Source organism: Aplysia californica, unplaced genomic scaffold (genome assembly GCF_000002075.1).
Source record: "Aplysia californica isolate F4 #8 unplaced genomic scaffold, AplCal3.0 scaffold00878, whole genome shotgun sequence".
In the NCBI taxonomy this organism is placed as follows: domain Eukaryota; kingdom Metazoa; phylum Mollusca; class Gastropoda; order Aplysiida; family Aplysiidae; genus Aplysia; species Aplysia californica.
In genome coordinates this window covers 65,624-86,089 of record NW_004798148.1, presented here as the reverse complement: position 1 = coordinate 86,089, position 20,466 = coordinate 65,624, and the positions used below count along the sequence as shown (strand labels likewise).

At 39.3% G+C, this 20,466-nt stretch overlaps 2 protein-coding genes across 2 annotated transcripts in view; one reads left to right on the top strand and one right to left on the bottom strand.

Moving 5' to 3' along the window:
* LOC101846998 (protein kinase C-binding protein 1) overlaps positions 1 to 5,566 on the bottom strand; it is a gene marked incomplete at its 3' end in the record, with an annotated part of 30,835 nt that extends 25,269 nt beyond the window's left edge. The window contains 5 exon segments of the mRNA XM_035972864.1: positions 49 to 182; positions 909 to 1,073; positions 1,730 to 1,771; positions 2,071 to 2,147; positions 5,224 to 5,566. Of these exon segments, the coding sequence (XP_035828757.1) occupies positions 49 to 182; positions 909 to 1,073; positions 1,730 to 1,771; positions 2,071 to 2,116 (387 nt within the window).
* A 337-nt stretch (positions 5,567 to 5,903) lies between these two features.
* On the top strand, positions 5,904 to 18,743 carry LOC101864568 (translocating chain-associated membrane protein 1-like 1). The gene is made up of 12 exons (XM_005110340.3): positions 5,904 to 6,093; positions 7,869 to 7,926; positions 8,737 to 8,855; positions 9,192 to 9,308; positions 10,318 to 10,376; positions 11,690 to 11,774; positions 12,768 to 12,838; positions 14,103 to 14,213; positions 14,625 to 14,696; positions 15,869 to 15,940; positions 16,602 to 16,741; positions 17,254 to 18,743. The coding sequence occupies exons 1-12, from the start codon at positions 5,968 to 5,970 to the stop codon at positions 17,346 to 17,348; spliced, it is 1,125 nt and encodes a 374-aa protein (XP_005110397.1). The 5' UTR covers positions 5,904 to 5,967; the 3' UTR covers positions 17,349 to 18,743.
* The last annotated feature ends 1,723 nt before the right edge of the window (positions 18,744 to 20,466 follow it).

Genomic DNA, 20,466 nt, shown 5'->3' with positions numbered 1-20,466 from the left:
CACATTAAAGGTGTTACAAGAGAGTATAAAGGAATACTAGCAGCTCACCTCCCCACTGCCATTATTTCGTCCAATTTTTTTCCGTTTGGGAGGCACGCTTGGCCCGTCAGAGCTGCTGGGAGCGTCCTTCTTCTCCTCCATCCGTCGTTTCCTCAAAGACGGTAAAGACGCTGACGGGTGATCTGCGTAAACAAAGTGATAAGCATTGACTTTTTAAGTTTTTGTTAGAGTTTTACGGCACTTGCAACACAAAGAGGTCACATAACTGCCGAAGAATATATTACGTGTTACAAGAGAGTAACATACACAAAAAAGGAGGGGAGATAAGGACGACAGATGTTTGATAGGAAAGAAAAAGCAAACCACACCAGAGCACCCGCCAACCGCCCATCAGCAGTGACGGTGATGACGACCGGCCGGATCATGTAAGTGCCAAGATTAGAAGTGTTACAAGAGAGTAACAAACACAAAAAAGGAGGACTTCCATGCAGAAAAAACATCCCAAATGGATTCCTCAAACAATTTACATTGATACCAGAAAATTTTCTGATGTCTTTCCCGTGGAAAGCCTCAAGGAGATGGGAAGATTGAGAGAATTAAGACAGGAACCGCTAACCCTCTGTAATTTATGAAGCTTTCTAAAAACCAATTTTAGTTTTTGTCAGAGTTTTAGGGCACTTGCAACACAGTCAGGTCATATAAGTGCTGATGATTAGATGTGTTGCAAGAGAGTAATAAACACAAAAATGAAGGAGGAGAGATTAAGACCGACAGAGGTTTGATAGGAAAGAAGGAGCATGCCGATATACACAAAGACATAATTACCGTACAGAAAAGGAGGAAAAAAAAAAAAAAGGCAGACACATAAATAAATAACTAAATGGCGCATCAGAAAAAATGCCGCCCACCTTTGTGTTGTTTTTTCACAGAGCTGCCAGCATCTCCCGCTGGAGGGGTCGGGACAGAGGGGGAACTTGGCCTCTCTTTGCCGACCTCACTGGCAGACAAGGTGGAAGTTCCTGTCATGACTAGTGTGCCTGTTGAGAGGCGAGTTCGAATCCCCTTCTTGCTCTCTGTAAAATAGAGTAAGTAAGTAAGTTTGTTCAGTGTTTAAGGCCATTGGATCATTTGTTAAATAAAGTTGCTATAATAATGAAAAAGTACAGGTCATGCACATATTTCTTATCCTGGGTCAAACGCTGCATATTTGTGCCACTGGTAAAAATGTCCTTTGATGGACAAAATATGGACAATAGAAAATAAAGAGACATTAATCATCAGTTTCATGAGAGTCACACCTCTGTATAATAATCGGTGATGAAAGTAAATTTTTTTTAAAAAGAGGATAATTTCTTCCCTCTCTCGACACCACAGAAAACTATTGTTAGTCTTAGGTTCAGTAAGAGTTTTAGGGCACCTGCATTATACAACAAGGTCATATAACTGCTGAAGATTAAAGGCACCGCAAGAGAGTAACAAACATAAAAATAAAGGAGAAGAGATAAGGGCGACAGATGCTTGATAGGAAAGAAGGAGCAAACGACATCAGAGCACCCGCCAACCACCCATGTTTCTTCTTCTTTTTTTTTTTCGATAGCAAAACTAAATAACTCAAGTAGAACAAGATTATGATAACATTCATCATAATTCTTCCTTTTCTCTGAAGTACGGTACTTGCATCTTGACTGCATAAAAGAAGATAAGAGGTACTTTCAGAGAGCTCTCCTACCTTCTTCTGCTGATCTTGCTTTCTTTTTTGCAACCTCCTCATCTGAAAAAAGATAATGATTTATCACAGAGATGAATGACAGGGCATGGTTTGAGCCATCACTCATTTATAACACACATCTTATTATTATTATCATCATCTTCCTGACAAATCTTTTTACAGCCCAGAGCGAGGTGGAACAGTCACACTGTATTTTGGTTGGAAAGCATATATATATATATATGCAACAGACATTTCCGATATGCAGTCAAGGTCATCTTTGCCAGCGAAGGATGAACATCACTGAAGGTACACATGACATACAAAGCTGAAAAAGAAAGGGTTGTAGTAGTTGAAAATACCTTCTTTCCCATGAGCTTGTCGTGAGGGCAGAGATCTTCGGTGCATTTTGTTGGGAGGATATCCCACTGAATAAATGCTGAGGAAAGAAAAAGAATTTTAGTATTTCTTTTTTAGCTTCAGAATCACTAAAGAACACCAAAAACTTCATTAACATACTGATTTTTTCAAAACACAGTTTTTAAAGAACAACATCACATGAGCATTATTGAAATACTACCCGACTTCTACTCGCGGGCAGTATTAAATACAGACGTAAATTATTTTTGGCAACCTTTGAGACACGTGGGCCCGTGAACCGTTTATGCTCTGTTGAAAGGGGCATTAAATAAACCCATACACACATTTTTTAAAGCTTAGGGACTGTTGGAGGACTGTAGTGAAGCTCATGCCTTGTGTTACCACAATCATTTGACGTTAAATAAAACTTCCTGCGATAGGTTCGTGAAAAAGAATGTTTGAGGGAAAGTCAGCGTACCTTATATATTTAATAATATTGATTTTCACTGTTTACTGTGCTCGAAATCAACTCAGAAGCTGGTGCATCTCCATTCTTTATCTTGAATTTGCACCACTGTGGCGGCTCCCTCTTGTACTCAATAGGCCAGATGCTGGAGGTCTACTTTGTAGTAAAGAATAGTTCCTCTCTTATCCACTTCAGTTTGCAAAGGAAGTTAAAAAAAGAAGTAGAACTGTGTGTGTGTGTGTGTGTGTGCGATTTTGTGTTATTTTTCAAAGCTATAATGATATAGACTAAAAATAGCTGACCATGGCATCTGATTCAGTGTGTAAGGTGAAGCAAATCAGGGCTAAAAAAGCTGCCCCCCCCCCATTTCTTTTTCATTAGACCGACAGAGAAAATAATAATTCTTCAGTCTGATAATGCTGATTATACACATTATTCTTGATAACAATATTAAAGCAGTAAGTTGATAATAATAATAATAATAGAGATAGCATATGTGTAGCACAAAATCCCGCTCAGCAGCAAGCTCTATGCACTTTACAGTCTATCATTATCAATGAATCTTAAGTCTTAAGCCAGTGGCATTGAAATGGATAGCTCTAGATCTAGCTAAATACATCTAGTTCCAGGTAAACCATTGAGAGCCCAATTCTATACATGGAAAGGTAAATGTAAATGACCAACTACAGGTAAAGAAATGAGCTAAGGACTGCTAAATCTAGGTCGATCTAGGCGATTTATTTTGAAATGTATAGAAAGATCATTAGTGATCGAGAGGACTAGACTCAGAGGGTGGGAGAGAAGTATTTATGGGAAGAAGAGACAGAAGGGGAAAATCTAATTTAGTCCTCACAGTAGTGAAACAAAAACGTTTGTAAAAATCTTATTTTCCACAGAAATATCACGAAAATTGGGCCGAAGGTTGGTGAGGGTGCTGGTGTGATTTGAGCCTTTAATTCTTTTTATTCAAACATCTATGGTCCTTATCTCTCCTCCATTCTTGTATTTGTTATTCTCTTGTAACACCAGTAATCTTTGGCACTTATATATATATGACCTTATTATTGTGTAACAAGTGCTGTAAAACTCTTTAAAAAACGAAACTAAATAAGAAAATTTGCAATATATATCATGAAAAATTGATGCGCCTGTTATCGAGGAGGCCATCACAATTGTGGCGTCATAAACGGGTAGACAGCACAAACCAGTCAAATGTCTCTTGCTTCACTAGTCTATTTTTTTATGCCCAAGAAGCATTTCAAAAGAATTGAAACAATATTATGTTACACAGCTTTAAATTAGAAAAATAAATCAACAAGTTATAATTTCATTTTCATAACAAGGTAAGACCTCGATATAGATTTCATTAAAGTCTCCCAAAGCCCACATAACATCTATAAGGAGCCTAGGCTACTTCACAAAGGAATCTGTTGAAAGAAGTCAATCATAAAGCCAAATCTTTCTCTGGTTAAAGTGCAAACATTTCAATAAAATGAAGTAACTATATATAATAAGTCTTGAATTGTGCATCCCATTTTCAATGATGAGTAAGGTCAATTTTCTTCGTTGCTTGGATTGATTTTTTGTTAACAAAAGTGCGGCTCGAAATACAGTCAAAACTTTCTAAAACAGTGCCCATTGTCAAAAAAAATAAATGATCATCTTAGATAGGTGGCCTTCTTACATCATGTCATTATCACGCTAAAAAAAAATATGAACGGGAGGAAATAGGGAATTAAAGTTACTGTTTGTACACATGTGACTATCTTATAAAGGTGCCGACCTGCAAATAGCTCCATGACCAAAAATGGAGTTTTACTAAAAATCTTCCCACTTTAAGAAATAGGATAGTTTGAAATAAAATATTGGAGTTTAAAACTCCAGTAGATTCAGGTTATGTAACAACCCTATCGAGGTAAAAAAAACAGGTTTAGCTGTCTATTGCAAAGACAGGCAAAAATAAAAATGTATCTTTCTTGTTTTTCACACTAAGTCACGCAAATATTGCAAAAATAAAACATGTATTTTCACATCATGTATGATATGTTGCACATACGACCTGAAAGAAACGTAATTTATGGAAAGTAAAAGTATTTTATGCGAATTTGATCAGGATTCTTTGACAGGCGAAAAAAATCGAAGCTCCGATTTTATTGGAGCACTTGGAAGGTCTTGAAGGTGGCCGTTAGAGCAGATATACAACTGGTGCTTTCCTCGTAGTCTAGCGATTGCCCAAATTGTTCACCGATCAAGATCTAAAAGTAGAAGCGCAACCAGTTTCATGCATATTTTACAAAAAAGTAATCCTGCCTTCTAGTGTAATAATTTAAGGAGCCTTTAATTTTAATTAAAACTAATAAAACCTAGGGGCCTAAAAAATAAAACTTATTTGGGAACTAACATCCCACAACTATTTCATATAGAACAGGTTACAACCCAGGAGCATGTGTGCTACCAACACAGTATTCTAATGGTCTCTATGAGAACAGAGCAAACAGCGAGCAATGTGTCTAATGCCTAGTGTGGGGATTCTCTGTTGTGTGCGCCTTCGACTATTTCTTGCATTCATACATACATTAATCTGAACTCTGATGCTTCTGTTCTGTTTAATAGGCCGTACTTAATAATATTCATGCATGTAACTATATATATAAGACAGTATGGCTCTAAATTTGCAGGAAACCCATACCTAAATTCTGCCTTGACTCCTTGCACTCCTACACCTTGATGCTGTGTAGCTGGCTTGGCATTCCGACATCAGCCTTGCTGTGTTTCGCTGTTTCACTTGTTTGGTGTGCTGTGTCAAGGCCCGCATCGCGGACTCGCGCAGCGGCTTCGCACCGTTCGCACGACACAAACCACGCCCCTTCATCTCCTTGGCCAATCAGGGGCTGACACTGCTTCTTGAATGAAATATAATTGGGCCTGAAATAAACAACCAACTCTCAATTATTGTGAAAAAGCTGAAATCATGATTATTTCCAAATACAAATGTGGTATAAAAAGTCTACAAGTCGTTGTTACCTCCCAATGACTTCTATACACATGGATGTGAGCCTTGATTGATTTTTCCAAGAAGTGGGCGAGTGGGTGGGTGCGTGTGCCCTTGTTGCCGGTATTCTAAAATCAAATGAGCATACGCGTGTATATTTCCATTAGGCCGGCCTAGAATATTATTCATCTTTACCTGTTCTTCCGCAAAATATGAAATTCACAAAGTCTTAGTTAAAATTTGTTGAAAAGCTATCAAGAAACTAACTTCACTATTGGAAAGATTTGAGAATACAAAGAAAAGAAAAAGAAATAAATTGCACACTGCAGCATTGAAACTGCAAAACATACAACGGATAGAACTAGCCTTCGCTGTTGGCGTCTCCTTTGATTCCACAATTGTCCACATCAGCGTGAGGAGAAAGTAGAGGAATCTAGCAGGATGGCACCCAGACGGACAAAAAGCACGAAAAATCCCCCAATTCTCAGCCATGAATTTTTCATTCAAAATCATGCTGACATTGTATCCTGTGTGGCAATGGTGTTCATCGTCGGTCTCATGTTTCAGGTAGTTGCTTTGCTTTTATATTCACTCAGGACTCGATCGAAAACATACTGTCCATTTCATGGAAGGATGCACACACTTCAACTAAAAAAGCCCCCTGGCCTGGCTCTAACAGTAATAGATCACTCCTTCATGTTACGAACACAGCTTTTGTTTTCAAAACAATATGACAATATACACTAAGGAATTTGCTATTTGATCAATCTATTGTCTTCACAGTATTGGTTGTCCAAGATAATAACATATGGTTCAGCCTCAGCAGGGATATCATTCCTTTTGATAGGGCACACACTCACTACTTCATTTGTCCCTTGACATTGTGAATCTCACTGCTGGTAGTAACATCTGGTAAACTCAATCAACATAAACTTGATCACATATGGTAGCCCTGATAGGCGCATATAAGGTATATGGTCTTTCAGTTTTGTTACTGTAAGAAGTACAATCTCTTCTCAAAATGAGGATTGGGATCATAAAGACAGAGTTGTATGCTGTTTTCTGGGTCATTACTTTGGCCTCGTTAATTTTGGTGCAGTGTCGAGATAAAAATAAAAGCAACTTAACTTATTGGCTTACTGCAACGATGGCGAAAGGCTAGCATATTGATATTATTTTATTTAAAAGCGTCTTTGAAAAGTTGGCGTTATATTAATGGCATGATTGTTGCCGAAAGCTCTTTACAGTACACCATCGACATTATCATTGCATTATTGTGTCTCTATACGTATCTGACTGGGTTTTGTTTCAATTTGCCTAGTATGATGTTTTTTTTTCCCTTTGATGAATTCTTCCTTTTGAAAAATACAATATGAGAATGATGAGAGGAAATTGAGCTTGTGAAAGCACTGCTTCTTTTGCATTGCAACTCACTGGACCAGGATTTTGTATTCACTGTCGTGTACGGTAATGCTGTCCCTTTTTGTGGGAAGGAGTTCCGTAATGAGCTTCCACCCCAACAAACACAATAAAGAAAAGACCTAACCCTGACCCAACCCTTAAACCTACCCCTACCCCAAACACTAACCCTGATCACTCTGTTCTACTGTTTCATAGTGGTTGCTCGTAATGGAATTCCTCCCTTTTTTAAGGGTCTTTTGGAATTTCTCAAGGTGTTGCAAATTCAAGGTTACGTGTGTTGAACAAATGCTCTGTGGTAAAAGTGTATAAAAGTCTCTGAAAAAAAGCCCCCCCCCCCTCCCCCATAAAATATATGTCCCTTTGGAAAAGACGCTGTCTTCTTATATGAACATAGGCACAGTGGTCTTTGCATCAGCATCTGTTCATTGGGAGATCATGAAAGACAAGAAAAACAAATAGCCAGTTCTGTAGACTGGGTTTTTATTCTGATTTCCTCGTTAGAAGAACTGTACCTGAGCCCACATGAAGCCTTTTATTGATTGATAGACGTGCTTCGGCACAGTTCAACTACGTATGTATACATGTGCCCAGATGGGCTCTGTTGCAGTGCCTTCTAGATTTTACCCCCACCCCAACCCCCTCTGCTCTGTCTTCCTCACCCTATAGGAAAATAAAGTGTAATAGCAGTAACATCATTACATTGATTCTTTTGAAAATAGGAAGCGGTCTTCTTCTGCCCTGCATGCAAAGATCTGAGAAGATTAAACAGAGCAATTTCATTTTATCTTGTTTTAACCGCTGTTAGACGAAAGTGAACAAGCTATGATTCACTGAGGTTGAATTTAAACAGCAAATTTACAGGTGCTTTTTACTGTGGTTTACAATTTTGTTATATAATGTATTTGCTTTGTGTATTTCAGGCTACCTCCCCTGTGGCTTCACTGTTCATCACCATGCAGCACAACGTCACAGTCAATGGTAAGTTCTTGTGGAAAATGATTTTGCTGTTTGACTAGGGCTAAATTTCAAAGTAGGCTGATCATTGACCCCAAAACAAGCTGTTCATAATTGCCCCTATTTGCCGATCCATTTTGTGGCAAGAAGCTTTTACAAGTGATTTCAGTGTGTGAAAATCATTTTCCCATTTTTGTAATTTTGGCCTAGTTAATAAGGAGAGAGGGACATGATATATGATGTTCGGCTGACTGGTTCTTTGTTAGTGACAAAATTTCCCAGTAGCAAGGTATACATGATCCTGGAAAAGACAATAGCATCCACTGACACATATAGCCTGAAAGAGAAGTTACCAACTGACGAGAAGAAGAAGATCTCCTTCAGTAAAAGTTGTAGTAGATTATTTCACAACAAATTTAAAATTCTTAATTAAGGATGCGCAGGTACAGTTGTATTGCAGTGCAGCATTATTATTCTGATTTGATAAACCCTGCAGTACCACAGAAACGTCATGTGAGCTGACATTTATCTTGATCAAATCATAGTTTTAACAGTAGTTATTACTGCGACAAAACTCATTTTACCAGAGCACATTGTCAGTTACTTTGGTTTGCCTCTGTTTAATTCTTTTAAATAGAAGAGCTGTTGTTTTGGCGCTCAAATGACCTTATGCAGTTGCAAGTGCCGTTAAACCTCTACTAAAACAAACAAAGTTGTTGTTAACATTACGAATGAACGTGCTGTATTAAATGCAGAATAACCGTTGGTTTAGAATAGAATTAAGACATTAGACACTTTATCTAATTTATGTTACTCTATGTTTTCCTCACCCAGACACTGCTGGAGAAGAGATGACTGTGTACAACACGGGGAGCAAGGACCTGTTTTCTGGCTTCTTCTATTTTCTCATCTGCATCGTCATCCATGCCGTCATTCAGGAATACATTCTTGATGTGAGTTCTCTTTTCTGATTCTGTGCTTGTATATATATTATCATGTTTTATTTTTATATCATGTATTATTTTTAAAATCATTTTTCTTTACAGTTTAAGTCATTAATATATTTTGGGTCACATTTTGAAGTTTCTCGCGTTACAATATCAGAAAAAGAGGAGCCATTATTAATATTACTGGTCCTGTACTTGAAAAGTTTTACCCTCAGGTACTGTGACATTTTTCACAAGGCATTTGTTATGTACAAGATATATATTTTGTGTTGTGAATTCCTTATCTGTTGCTCATGCACTTCACCTGATGCGTGATATTTCTTTGTCTCCATTGGCTGGCAGAAACTGAACCGCAAGATGCACCTGTCCAAGATCAAGCACAGCAAGTTCAACGAGTCCGGACAACTCCTAATCTTCTTTTTGGTCTCGGCTGTCTGGGGAGCGGATATCCTCTTCCGGGTGAGTGTCGTCGAAATTTTCACTGTGCTGTCAACTTGCTTGAGTCGAAGAGTCACCTGTCGTCTTTCACCTGTCACCTGTCATCTGCCATCTGTCACCATGGATATGCCCTCCAGTTGGTACCCACTCCTTGCCATAACAGGCCTCCATCTGTCCTGGTATCTGCTTTGATGAATTTAGATTGTATACACCAGTTTTGGTATTAGCTTTTTTCTTTCCCTCTGTTCTCTCCGTCTGTCTGTCTTTCTCTTTCTCAGCACAAGGTAACAGACAGATGTTTTGTTGATTTGCTCTTCATTATTCGAACTCAATCTTTGATTGTATCATTGGACTTAGGTGAAAATGGCTCTTGATTTGATTCCTCAAAATGGCATTCTGGTACATTGTCGCCGCAGGATTCTAAAGGGCTAACTCAGGGTTCTGTAAATATAAAATATTATAGGACAGTGAATAAAACTAAAGTGCAGGGGTGTTATACACATTTGAGCTTTTTAGAATCCAATATTGCAGCAATTGACTAATGTGGTTGAAAGTTAAATTTGGATATATCGTGTGTTGTTAGTCAGAGTTTAGAGAAAAAAAGGACAAATCGCCAATCAGAGTTAACTGTTTAGAATCCTGCAGCAATGACATGTAATGTTTCTTTTCTCACGACTCTTTTCTTGTTTGGCTCAGTTCTTGTGAGTGGTGATGGACATTAAATTGTATTTCCCTTCGGATGAGTAACCTTGTCGTATTAAAAAAAGACATGAACTGTGTATTAAACTGTCATTAAAATTTAGTGTATGACATAGTTTTGTTAAATTCGAGGTCCACCCTGTTAATTAAACTTATTGTGTAGCAAATGTACGTTCAGTCGTAGTCCTACTGTCATTTGGGTAAGACATAATACTATAATAGTGTTGAGAATGCTGTAAAACCGGTGATTTGTAGATCAATACTCAACACTTGTTGGGCGTCAACTGCACACTAAGCTTTATTTTTATTTGTCCTTTTTTTTCCCTTCCAGGAGAACTACATCACCAGCGTGAACCAGCTGTGGGAGGGCTATCCACACACACAGCTCCCGTGAGGACTTTTTTCTTCTACCACTGTCAATGTTTTAGGATTGAGACCTCGTGGCTTGGTTGATAATAATAATGTGAGGCGTGCTGACAAAATGAGTGTGGTTAGGCTTTCTGACTCGCAACCGTAAGGTCGTGGGTTCGAATCCCGTGAGAGGCCCGACGTAGTGTCCTTGGGAAAGGCACTTTGCACAAATTGTCCTCACTTCACCCAGGTGGAAATGGGTACCCGGCTATAGACAGTGAAAGATCTTGTTAGTTTGATAATGTTTGAGCGCGTGAAATCCGTAGCTTGCACTATATGCTTCCGCGGAAGCTGAGAATGTTTCTGAGTGTTCTCAGAGGGTCTGCTGGGGTAATGATAGTTGTAAAGCGCATAGAGCATGCTCTTGAGCATGGATATGCGCTATATGAATGCAATTATTATTATCTTGAGTTACTTCTCACAATATGGACATATCTCCCCAAAATTGACACTGGGGTCAGATTTAGAGATTTTCAATTGATGCCATTTTCTTCAAGTCCAACGTGTCTTTTATTATTCTATACTTACAAATTGTACAAAATCCACCTATAAAGTTGATGGATCAATTTCCATAAGGCTAAAATCCGAGAAGTTACTCATTTTGTCAGCACACCTCACATACAATACTGTTGAAACCGTCTGAGATGACAAACCGTCCATTGTAAAGGAGAAAAGTGGCTATGTTAGACAAGTGGCCATTTTACACAGTGCCATTATAATGTAAATGGGAAGTGACCGTTATTACAGGTGATTGTCTTAAGCAGATGGCCGTTTTTACAGTGATTGTCTTAAGCAGGTGGCCATTCGAGCAGGTTTGACTGTAGTTGTAAAGCGTATAGAGCATGCTGTAAAGCATGAATATAATAAATGGGCTATATAAATACCATTACATTTGAACCTGCTTTTGCCGCCACCTGTCCAAAACTATATTCTGTACAAACGACCACTTGCCCTTGCCCTCCGATAACGAAAAATTAAAGAAAGAGATTTCAGGTGGGGAACAGCAAATTGTACTAGCTATTGAGGATTTTGAGTTTTTCGTGTTTGTGTTATAGGTGCCCATCGGTGTATGTATATATAAGCTCTTTATGTTTTGTGTTATGCGCCTAATAGTGTAGATCCCACTTATTTTTTCCTGGGTTTTTTTTTGGGGGGAGGGAGGAGGAGGAGGATTAGTTTGTATTGTGAGATAAAATGAGGCAATATCAGTGGATCTTTGTGTGTGTCCTTGGTTTCACCTGTGGTGCTGATTCCTTGACCGTTGCTTTTTTTTCTCGTCTCCCCCTCTCCAGGTTTATCGTCAAGTTTTTCTTCATCATTCAGCTGGCCTACTGGCTACACAACTACCCCGAGCTGTACTTCCAGAAGGTCAGGAAGGTATGTATCACCGAGTGTCACCGTGTGTCAATGTGTGCCACTGAGTGTCACCAGCGATGACGGCATTGTGGGATATGTTGACCTGGACTGTCTCTGTCTCTGCCTCTTTTTCTCTCTTTCTTCACTCTGTCTATCTCTGCCTCTTTTTCTCTCTTTCCTCACTCTGTCTATCTCTGCCTCTTTTTCTCTCTTTCCTCACTCTGTCTATCTCTGCCTCTTTTTCTCTCCTTCCTCACCCTGTCTATCTTTCTCTCTTTTCTCTCTCTCTCTCTCTCTCTCTCTCTCTCTCTCTCTCTCTCTCTCTCTCTCACACTCTCTCTCGCTCTTCCCTCTGTCTTTTCCCCTTTATAACATGCAGGTAACTGGAAAGGGGGCACCATTGGAAGGCCCTACCTTTTTCTCTTTCCCTCTGACTACCTGTCCTACTATTTGCCAGCATTAAATGACCCTTATAATTTTGTCAGTGTGCTTCTCTCTACTCCAACAAATGAACGTACCTTATGATGCAGTCAATCATAATTTCAAACAATGGCTCGCTGTTGATTCTTTGTGTTTGTCTGCCTTTTTTTTTTTACCCAGCTTTGCTTGCTGAACAGTCCAGTATATCTCCGGTTTCCTCTGGCTCTGTACATAAAAGGTCAACTCTGACTCCTAAACTGCTACAGCTGTATACAGCGGAGTCTGCAAAACCTAACACGCTTAATCCCAAAACATCAGAAAACCGAAAGAAAGAAGACAAAATCCCAGATTTTTTTTGGTTCTATGTGAGCAACTGCTCTGAACTGAAATCTAGGCTGAACTAAAGAAAGTCAGGCGGTCTTGCAGATTTCGGTTTAAGTGGACTTCACAGTATATATCTAAAGGGGAAAGGAGTGCAGGCATTGGTAGGAAAGGCCAGTTAATAGTATGATGATAATGACGATTGATTGAAATGATGCTCCTCATGAAGTTGGACTTACGATGGTCTTTTTTTGCTTGTGTTTCTGTCTGCAGGAAGAGATCCCAGGACGGCTCCAGTACACGACTCTGTATCTCGTATTTATTGCCGTTGCCTATTTCCTCAAGTAAGTTCTCCGAGCCAGGGGCTTGCGATTGTTACCCAAGTCTCAGAATGTTCTTATTGCTGAATCAGTTTCCTTACATATATATATATATATATATACCAGTGTGCTGTGCTGGCCCATTTAACACCTTGTCGACTCAGAACTATTTTGTCCAAAGTGTCTCTTTACTTAAGTACACTTTGGACAAAATAGTTTTGAGGGGACGACCCATGTAAAAAATAGGCAAGGGGGAATTGGAAAGTGGCCGTTTGACTTATATGTGGTCGCTTTTAAGGACAAGTGGGCTATCCCGAAAAATGCTGTTTTGAGAAAATCAAAGATAAAGTTTCTGCCCCTTGTTCAGTTTCATTAAAAAACAAGGAGAGTTTTCTCTATAACCAAATAAATAATATTCACACCAATGATACCAAACTTCTCCTATAGGTAGAGCAATGCCCGCTTTTGGTGTAGGTCGAGATTCCAGAAATCTGGGTTAGCCCGCTTGTCCTTAAAAGCGACCATATACTTGTGGCCAGTAAGTAGAGTAGGTTTGACTGTATGTAGGAGGTGGATAAATATGACACTGCACGTCACACACAGCCAACCTGGACTAAGTGGGGTAAAGTCTCCCAGCAGATAGATACGGGAATCGAACTCGTGTCTTTGGCATGTGATGGCGAAGAACTTACCCAGCTGCACCACAGACGTCTGTAAATTAGAATGGCTACTTTTAGAATAACTCTCTTCTGTTTTTATAAGATAGCCTTACTAGAGGGTTTTTCGTAAATATCATGTGGCTTTTGTTCTTTCGCTGTAATAATTTGTTTTTTCTTCTCTAGAAACTGCAGATTCTAACCATCATTTAATTTATAGTGGTTGTTTGGAGGGCCCCACTGGTAGGTCCTACTTCTCTACTTCTTTACCTTCCCCTCTTGTTTCTGTCTGTCTTACTTTTTCCCAGTGCAGTTGTTATATCGATGTGCTTCTCTTTACTCAAACAAACAAAGAAACCATCATTTATGATAAAATGTCGTTATCTTTATTCCTCTTGTGTCCAATTATCAATGTCTTTTTATCTTTATTCGTCATGTGTGTCATTAAAAATGTCTTGTATCTTTATTCCTCAAATGTCCATTTAACAAATGTCTTTATCTTTATTCCTCATGTGTCCAATTAACAAATGTCTTTACCTTTGTTCCTCATGTGTATAATTAACTATGTCTTTTATCTTTATTCCTAATGTGTCTTATTAACAAATGTATCTTTGTTCCTCACGTGCGTACAGCTTCAACCGCGTGGCGCTGTGCATGCTGGTTCTACACTACACGGTGGAGTCGCTCTACCACATGGCCATGCTGTGCCACTTCTCCGAGAAGTCGGATGCCGCCTCGACTGTGTGAGTGTCTGGTGGTTTGTGCTGTTCGTTCTTGGGTGTTTTTTTTGTGTTCACCTCCTGCTGTGGATAGTCTCATGTTTGGTTTTGAGGGAGGCTGGTTCGTGATTTGATGTGGTCTGCTTCTATTTTAATCAGGTGGGGGATGGAGGGGGGGGGGGGGTTGCTGTAGTTTGTACCTCACTGGTGTAAAATAAAATGGGTTTGGCAATAATTTTATAACAGCTTATTTGTTCACAAATATCGTCCTTATCTCCCCTTCTTCTTTTTTATGTTTGTTACTCTCTTGCAACACCTCCAATCTTCTGGCGCTCATATGACCTTATGCAGTTGCGAGTGCTGTAAAACCTCAACTAAAACTAAAAAAAACTCTTACTTTACTAGGTAGTAAAACAAGTGTGTTGTCTTCCCCAGGTTCATGGTATTTGACGTGCTGTTTGTCTTGGTGCGGCTGGGAACCATCACTCTGGCCGTGCTCACTTTCTGGTGAGTGATTGTCCACAGTTCTGCCGTAAGCTGACAAAATGCCTTTTTTGCAATTTGGCGCCAACATTTTTTATTTGCTAAATCAAAAGCCTGATCAGTTACCATATTTGTGTGACAAAATCAAATTGAAACTGTGACTAGTTTTTGAATAAATTAGAATTCAAATTTTGAAATGACCCTATTTTAAAATGGTTTCGCTGACAAAAAAAATCTTTTTCTGGAAACTGCTGTGAAGAAAAAAGGCGTTTTGTCAGCTTACGATTAACCTGTGCTCTTTTTCAGGATACCTGAGTATAAGTAAGTTTATTCAGTGTTTGAGGCGATTGGCCCACATCGCATCATATAAAACACTCATCTAACAAATAAAGTTTCCATAATGAAAAAGTACAGGTTGTGCATGCATCTTTCATCATGGTACCTGATTGTAGGAACATTGTGAAGTGAAATTGGACACTCATCAAAATTGTATAGATTGAGCACCCTTGTGCAACACCATAAGGTTATTTGTAACAATATCTTTATTTGCAGTCTAATCATCACTTTTAAAAAAAGTCTTCATGAGGCAAAGAAGAATCATTATTAGAATAACTAATATCCAAAATATTTTCAAAAACGTTCTTGTCATGACTTTTGGTCAGTTCTCTTGACCATTCTGAAAACAGTTTTTATTGACGAACTACTGCCTTCGTAACGGAAGTGAAAGTACCGGAAGTTCAGTATCCACTTTTTGATAGAGTCTGTACAAACAGAATGTATTCGCAGATTTTACACTATTTTAACTTGGGTCCTAGTACTCTAATATTACTATTTTACTTGCAGTATAAGAGTCAATAACATCACTGCAACAGTCCCCAAAGCATTGTCTCATCTGCACTACTTGGCTACCTAAGAATTACAAAGTCCTATCTGCTCGGTACATAGTATTGAGAAATTTGACGTCAAAGATTTGGAGTTTCACAACATGGCAAGCTTTTTCGAATGCATTTCTTTGAATATGTTGATAACGACTCCGAATAATTCATTATCTTGATAGAGCAGGTAGAACAATTGTTTTTTTTATCTGATCTCTGTTACTTATGTAACCTTATTGTGTTGCAAATGCCGTAAAAAGTCTGACTAAAACTAATTAAAAAAATCTGACCCTGTTTGCTTAACTTGTGCTGTATTTGCAGGTATGGCCTGGCGCAGTCTAGCAGCCCCAGCATCGACGCAGCTGTTGGCAACTTCAACACCAATCTAGTCCGGTGAGTCTTGTGCTGTGGCACGTACAAGTTTGGTGCTTTGCCGTCTCATCACCTTCATCATTATCATCGTCGTCATCATCATCACATCCCCTTTTTTGCGTGTTTTGTTTTTCTTGAAGCGTAACAACTTGTACCATGTTGGCAAATTTTTACGTGACTTACAAATATCGGTACCAAAATTGAGACCTAGAATAAAAAAGATGCTTTGTCGTCACGCGCAGAAGACCCATTTTGATTGCATAGAGAATTTGGGGGGGGGGGGGGGGGGTTTGTAGCGAGTATTTCGGTCTTTCTGCTGTGACGCTGTATCCCTCTCAGCCCAGTTTGGCCCTGGTAAAGTTAGCCTTAGTCCTATCTTCCTCTGCTAATAATAATAACTGACATTTATATAGCGCTCAACCCCAATTAAAGTACATAAGCTCTGAGCGCTTTACAATACAGTACAATGTACTAAAGTAATTTAAAAACGTTGTGTTCTGACTAAAAGAAAATCACTCCAAGTATTCATTTTATTAATTTAAAAACGGAAATGACTATAGCTGACATCTGAATAAATCAAAAGATTTGATCTCTCTTAAAGTAGGCCTACTCGGTAAAGCTCCGATGAGTCACGAGGGACGTGAATATTCTCTGAACTAATCCTCCCTCCCCCCCCTCTCAGGATCAACTGCCTGGTGGCGGTGTGCCTGGGTCAGGCTGGACTCATGTGGAACTTCATCACCTTCCACCTGCGCAAACTGAGGGAGAGGTCGTCCTCTGGGAAGAAACCGCGCTCACCCACCAAGAAGAAGCCAGCTAAGCGTGAGTAAAGTTAGTCATCAGACTGCTCATGCTGTGTGGGTGTGTGTGTGTGTGTGTGCGTGTGTGTGTGTGTGTGTGTGTGTGTGTGTGTGTGTGTGTGTGTGTGTGTGTGTGTGTGGCCAAGAAGAAGCCAGCTAAGCGTGAGTAAAGTTAGTCATCAGACTGCTCATGCTGTGTGTGTGTGTGTGTGTGTGTGGGGATGATGAAATGATTCTGATGAGTGGTGTGTTGAGATGATAAAATATTATGAGATGACAGTGTGTAGAGGATAAGATGACGTCTAATGTATGGTGTATTTAGATGATAAAATGATGTCTGATGAATGGAGTGTAGAGAGGATAAAATGACATCAGATGAATAGTGTGTTGAGATGATTAAATATGTGATGACTGTGAGATAAAAATGACTTCTGATGTATGGTGTGTTGAGATGATAAAATGATATCAGATGAATAGTGCGCAAGAAGAGAGTGAGGCATCTGTTCTGACCCGTGGGGTTTGTTTTTGTTTCAGCCGTGGCTGCGGAGGAGCTGGACTCTCTGCCGGAAGTGGACCAAAATTCTGCCACGGAAAACGGAAACGTGCGAGCCCGCAAAGCCAAGAAATGAAAGGCGGAAAAAGACGGAAAAGTTTTTTTTTTTTAGAGTCCTTTAGGGGTGTTTCATTGATTGCATTCCATCTGGCAGTCCATGCGTGGCAAACCAACTAGCCAAGTACATTGAAGATTGTTTTGTCTTGAGTAGAAGAAATTTATGGTTTGCATATTATATATAATATATAATATATATATATATATATATCGAAAGCAACACTTGAGCTTTGACGAATTTCATGTTGAAAGGTGTTTAAAAAAAATAATATTTCGAAAAATTTTGAGAAATTGTAGTAGCTTTATTTGCACTGCCAGTGTGTGCAGGAGTATGTGTACAGGGATCTCCTGGTGTTTGTCGTAGAGGAGATGTTGAAGATAGTGGTTCTCTGTAATTTATAGCAGGGATCTGATAGGAAAACGGGAAATTCTGTGACTGGTGTTAACCTGCTGTTGGTAAATCTCTTTCTCGTAACTCGTGTGGCTTTGTGTCAGCTGAGAGCACGTTTTGTATATTTTGTACAAATGGAATGCTAGAGAGAGCTTGAGGAATTCTTTTAGCAAGTTGGTGTGGAAGGGTAATTTTTTAGTCTTATTTCTCTTCCCCCAAAATATTGATACTTCCATGTACACTTTTTCTTCTTTGTCTAGGTTCTGAATCTTCCCCCCTCCTCGATAGATAGAGACTGAGTGAGGGGAGAGAGATTTTTTTTGGCAGGGACCAATGCTGCAGAAAGCAGTCTTTTCATTTCAGGTTGTTTCTTGTTTTGAGACGAGCGTGAATTTTAGTTTGTTTTAGTTTTTAATTTTGACCGTATGAGGTTTGGTGCTGCAGATTTTCTGTTTGGCTGATTGTAGAGAAGGTTACTTTGCCCCGTACGGAACGTGTCCATTTATCTTTTAAAAGACAGTTGTCAGAGCTTGACATGTTTTGAATTTTTCTCTTGGAAACTTTTGTCATCATTTTATCGTTTTTTTAAAACTCCCTTGTTTCCCCCCCCTCTGCTGTCTCCCTCTAGAAGTATATTGCTTTGTCTCGGAGATGGACAGAAAAAGAGGAGCGAGAGAGAAAGAGAGAGAGAGAGAGTGATTATAGGACCAGAAATTTCACCTAGAGAGGCTTTGTTTTAATAATTCTCCATGCTATGTCAAAAAGTTTGAATCTTTGTCCCTATATTGGCTTATTCTGTACTGTTTTATTTTTGGGGGTTTTGTTTGTCTGTTTGTTTGGGTTAAAAAAAACAACCCTTTTGGTTTGACCTGATTTGTTGCAAAGTTGATGATGTCTTGACTCCTCTGTAGTATTTGTGATTTATTTTCCCTCCGAAGTTTTTCTTTCTGGAATTTTGTTAGAGCATTTGTGGAATGTGCTGCTGATGTTTGCCTGCTGTCTCCCCCCCCCTCCCTCCCCCCACCTCCCCCCTACTGTTTACAGTGTCCTGCTTTATTTTATCCCCCCCCCCCCCCCCCCCACCCCCTTCCCCAAGTCTTCTCATTTTCTTTTGTTCTACATCGCCGTGTGTGTCGCTGCCGAGATACACCTTATGACGAGCATTATGTTTTGTTTTTTTCGCCCCTTTTTGTTGTTTGGTTTTTATTATTTCCCTCGGCCGATGGTATGGTCCCCGCGCCACTATCTCTAGCGCTAGTGCAACAGGTGACCCAGATGGGTGCCACCCGTGTGTTGTTTGGTTTGTCTGTACTTTCATTAGACCTTGGAACGAACTGCTTGATATTTTTTTGTGATACTGTAGTGGTGATGGAGGGTCGCGATCAATTGTTCGCTTCGGGTGGTCTGCCTCGTTTTCTGCCTCCCTTGGAGAAGTCACTGTTTCGCCTTCTGCTTCCTGTCGCTCCTTCTTTTTTTCCCAGTGTTATTATTATTATCATTATTATTGTTATTATTATTATAATTATCGTTATTGCTGTCATCTTCTCCTCGAGCCTTTTCACAGTCTTAAAAAGTGTTGATGACAGTATTGTTGCAGATGAGAAACTCGCAACAGCAAACGGGTTTTTTTTGTTCGGGAGTGTGTGTGTGCAGTCGTAATTTGTTGCTAGTTTGTGTGGAAGCTTTTTGGATCCTAGAAGAGAGAGATGAAAAAGATGTTTCTTCATAAATTCGTGGTGTAGTTAGTTGGTCTCTTATGGAATTGATTGGTGGCCTTCGGTGAGAATATTGTACTATGTACTACTGTGTCTGCCTGCTACTTAACATCAGAAAAATCTCTTTGAGAGTAGACGTTTTGTTTGAGGTGAGGTGATTGAGGTGGGGGGGGAGCTGGATTTGTTTTCATGGTTTTTGTTGGGGGGGGTTTTTTTTGTTTTTTTTTGGGTGTTTAAAAAAACAGTTGTTTGTGTTTGCTTGACACTTTCCACTTTCCAAGAGTAACGTCTGAATAAGATGTGATGCGACTGTTTCGAGAGGTCCTTTCGGAGATGGACGTTAAACTCGGAGGTCCCCGCCTCTTAAATAACCTTATAGTGTTGACAGGGGCGTTAGACCTGTACCATTTCACTGTTTTTTGGTGTTTTTTTTAAAAGGTGTCTATGTTTGCTCGACACTGTACACTTTCCGAGAATAACAGCCGAGAAAGATGTGACTTGTGTTTAGAGAGGTAGTGAGGGCCGTGTAAATAGATTTACTTTATCATTTTATTGTTTGTTTATTCGTTTGTTATTTCAAAAAATGTTTATGTAATATATATATAAGTAATATATATATATGTTTTTTTTTTTTTGTGGTGGGCACTGACCTTCCCGTGTTTATGACATTTGCTAGGTGTTGTTAATTAATTAATTAATTGATTAATTAAACTCTTCAGTTTTCTTCAATTTACTATTGGATAAATGTTCCCTTGTTGTACGTACTTCTCTCTGTTGTGCGGTTGGATTGCGTTTATTTTCGCATTCTCCGACGTATTTCCAACTTTGCTGCCGCGACTGTCTTCTTCTTCTAACTTTCGGGAGTGGGTTTTTGTTTCCCCCCTAACTGTGTGTATAGCTGAGGCCTTATAGTGTAGCATAGAGTGGCTGGGTTCTCCTGATTCTATTCCTCCTTTGCCTTCTTCGAGCTTTTCAGTTTTTCTCGCGTTTATTATTGCTAAATAAAAAGGGTCTTGTAGACTTTGTATTCC

Coding starts and splice junctions, on each gene's coding strand:
- LOC101864568 (XM_005110340.3), top strand. CDS start 5,968: ATGGCACCCAGACGGACAAAAAGCACGAAAAATCCCCCAATTCTCAGC. Junction 7,927..8,736: donor GCACAACGTCACAGTCAATG/GTAAGTTCTTGT, acceptor TTCCTCACCCAG/ACACTGCTGGAGAAGAGATG. Junction 14,214..14,624: donor TCGGATGCCGCCTCGACTGT/GTGAGTGTCTGG, acceptor TGTCTTCCCCAG/GTTCATGGTATTTGACGTGC.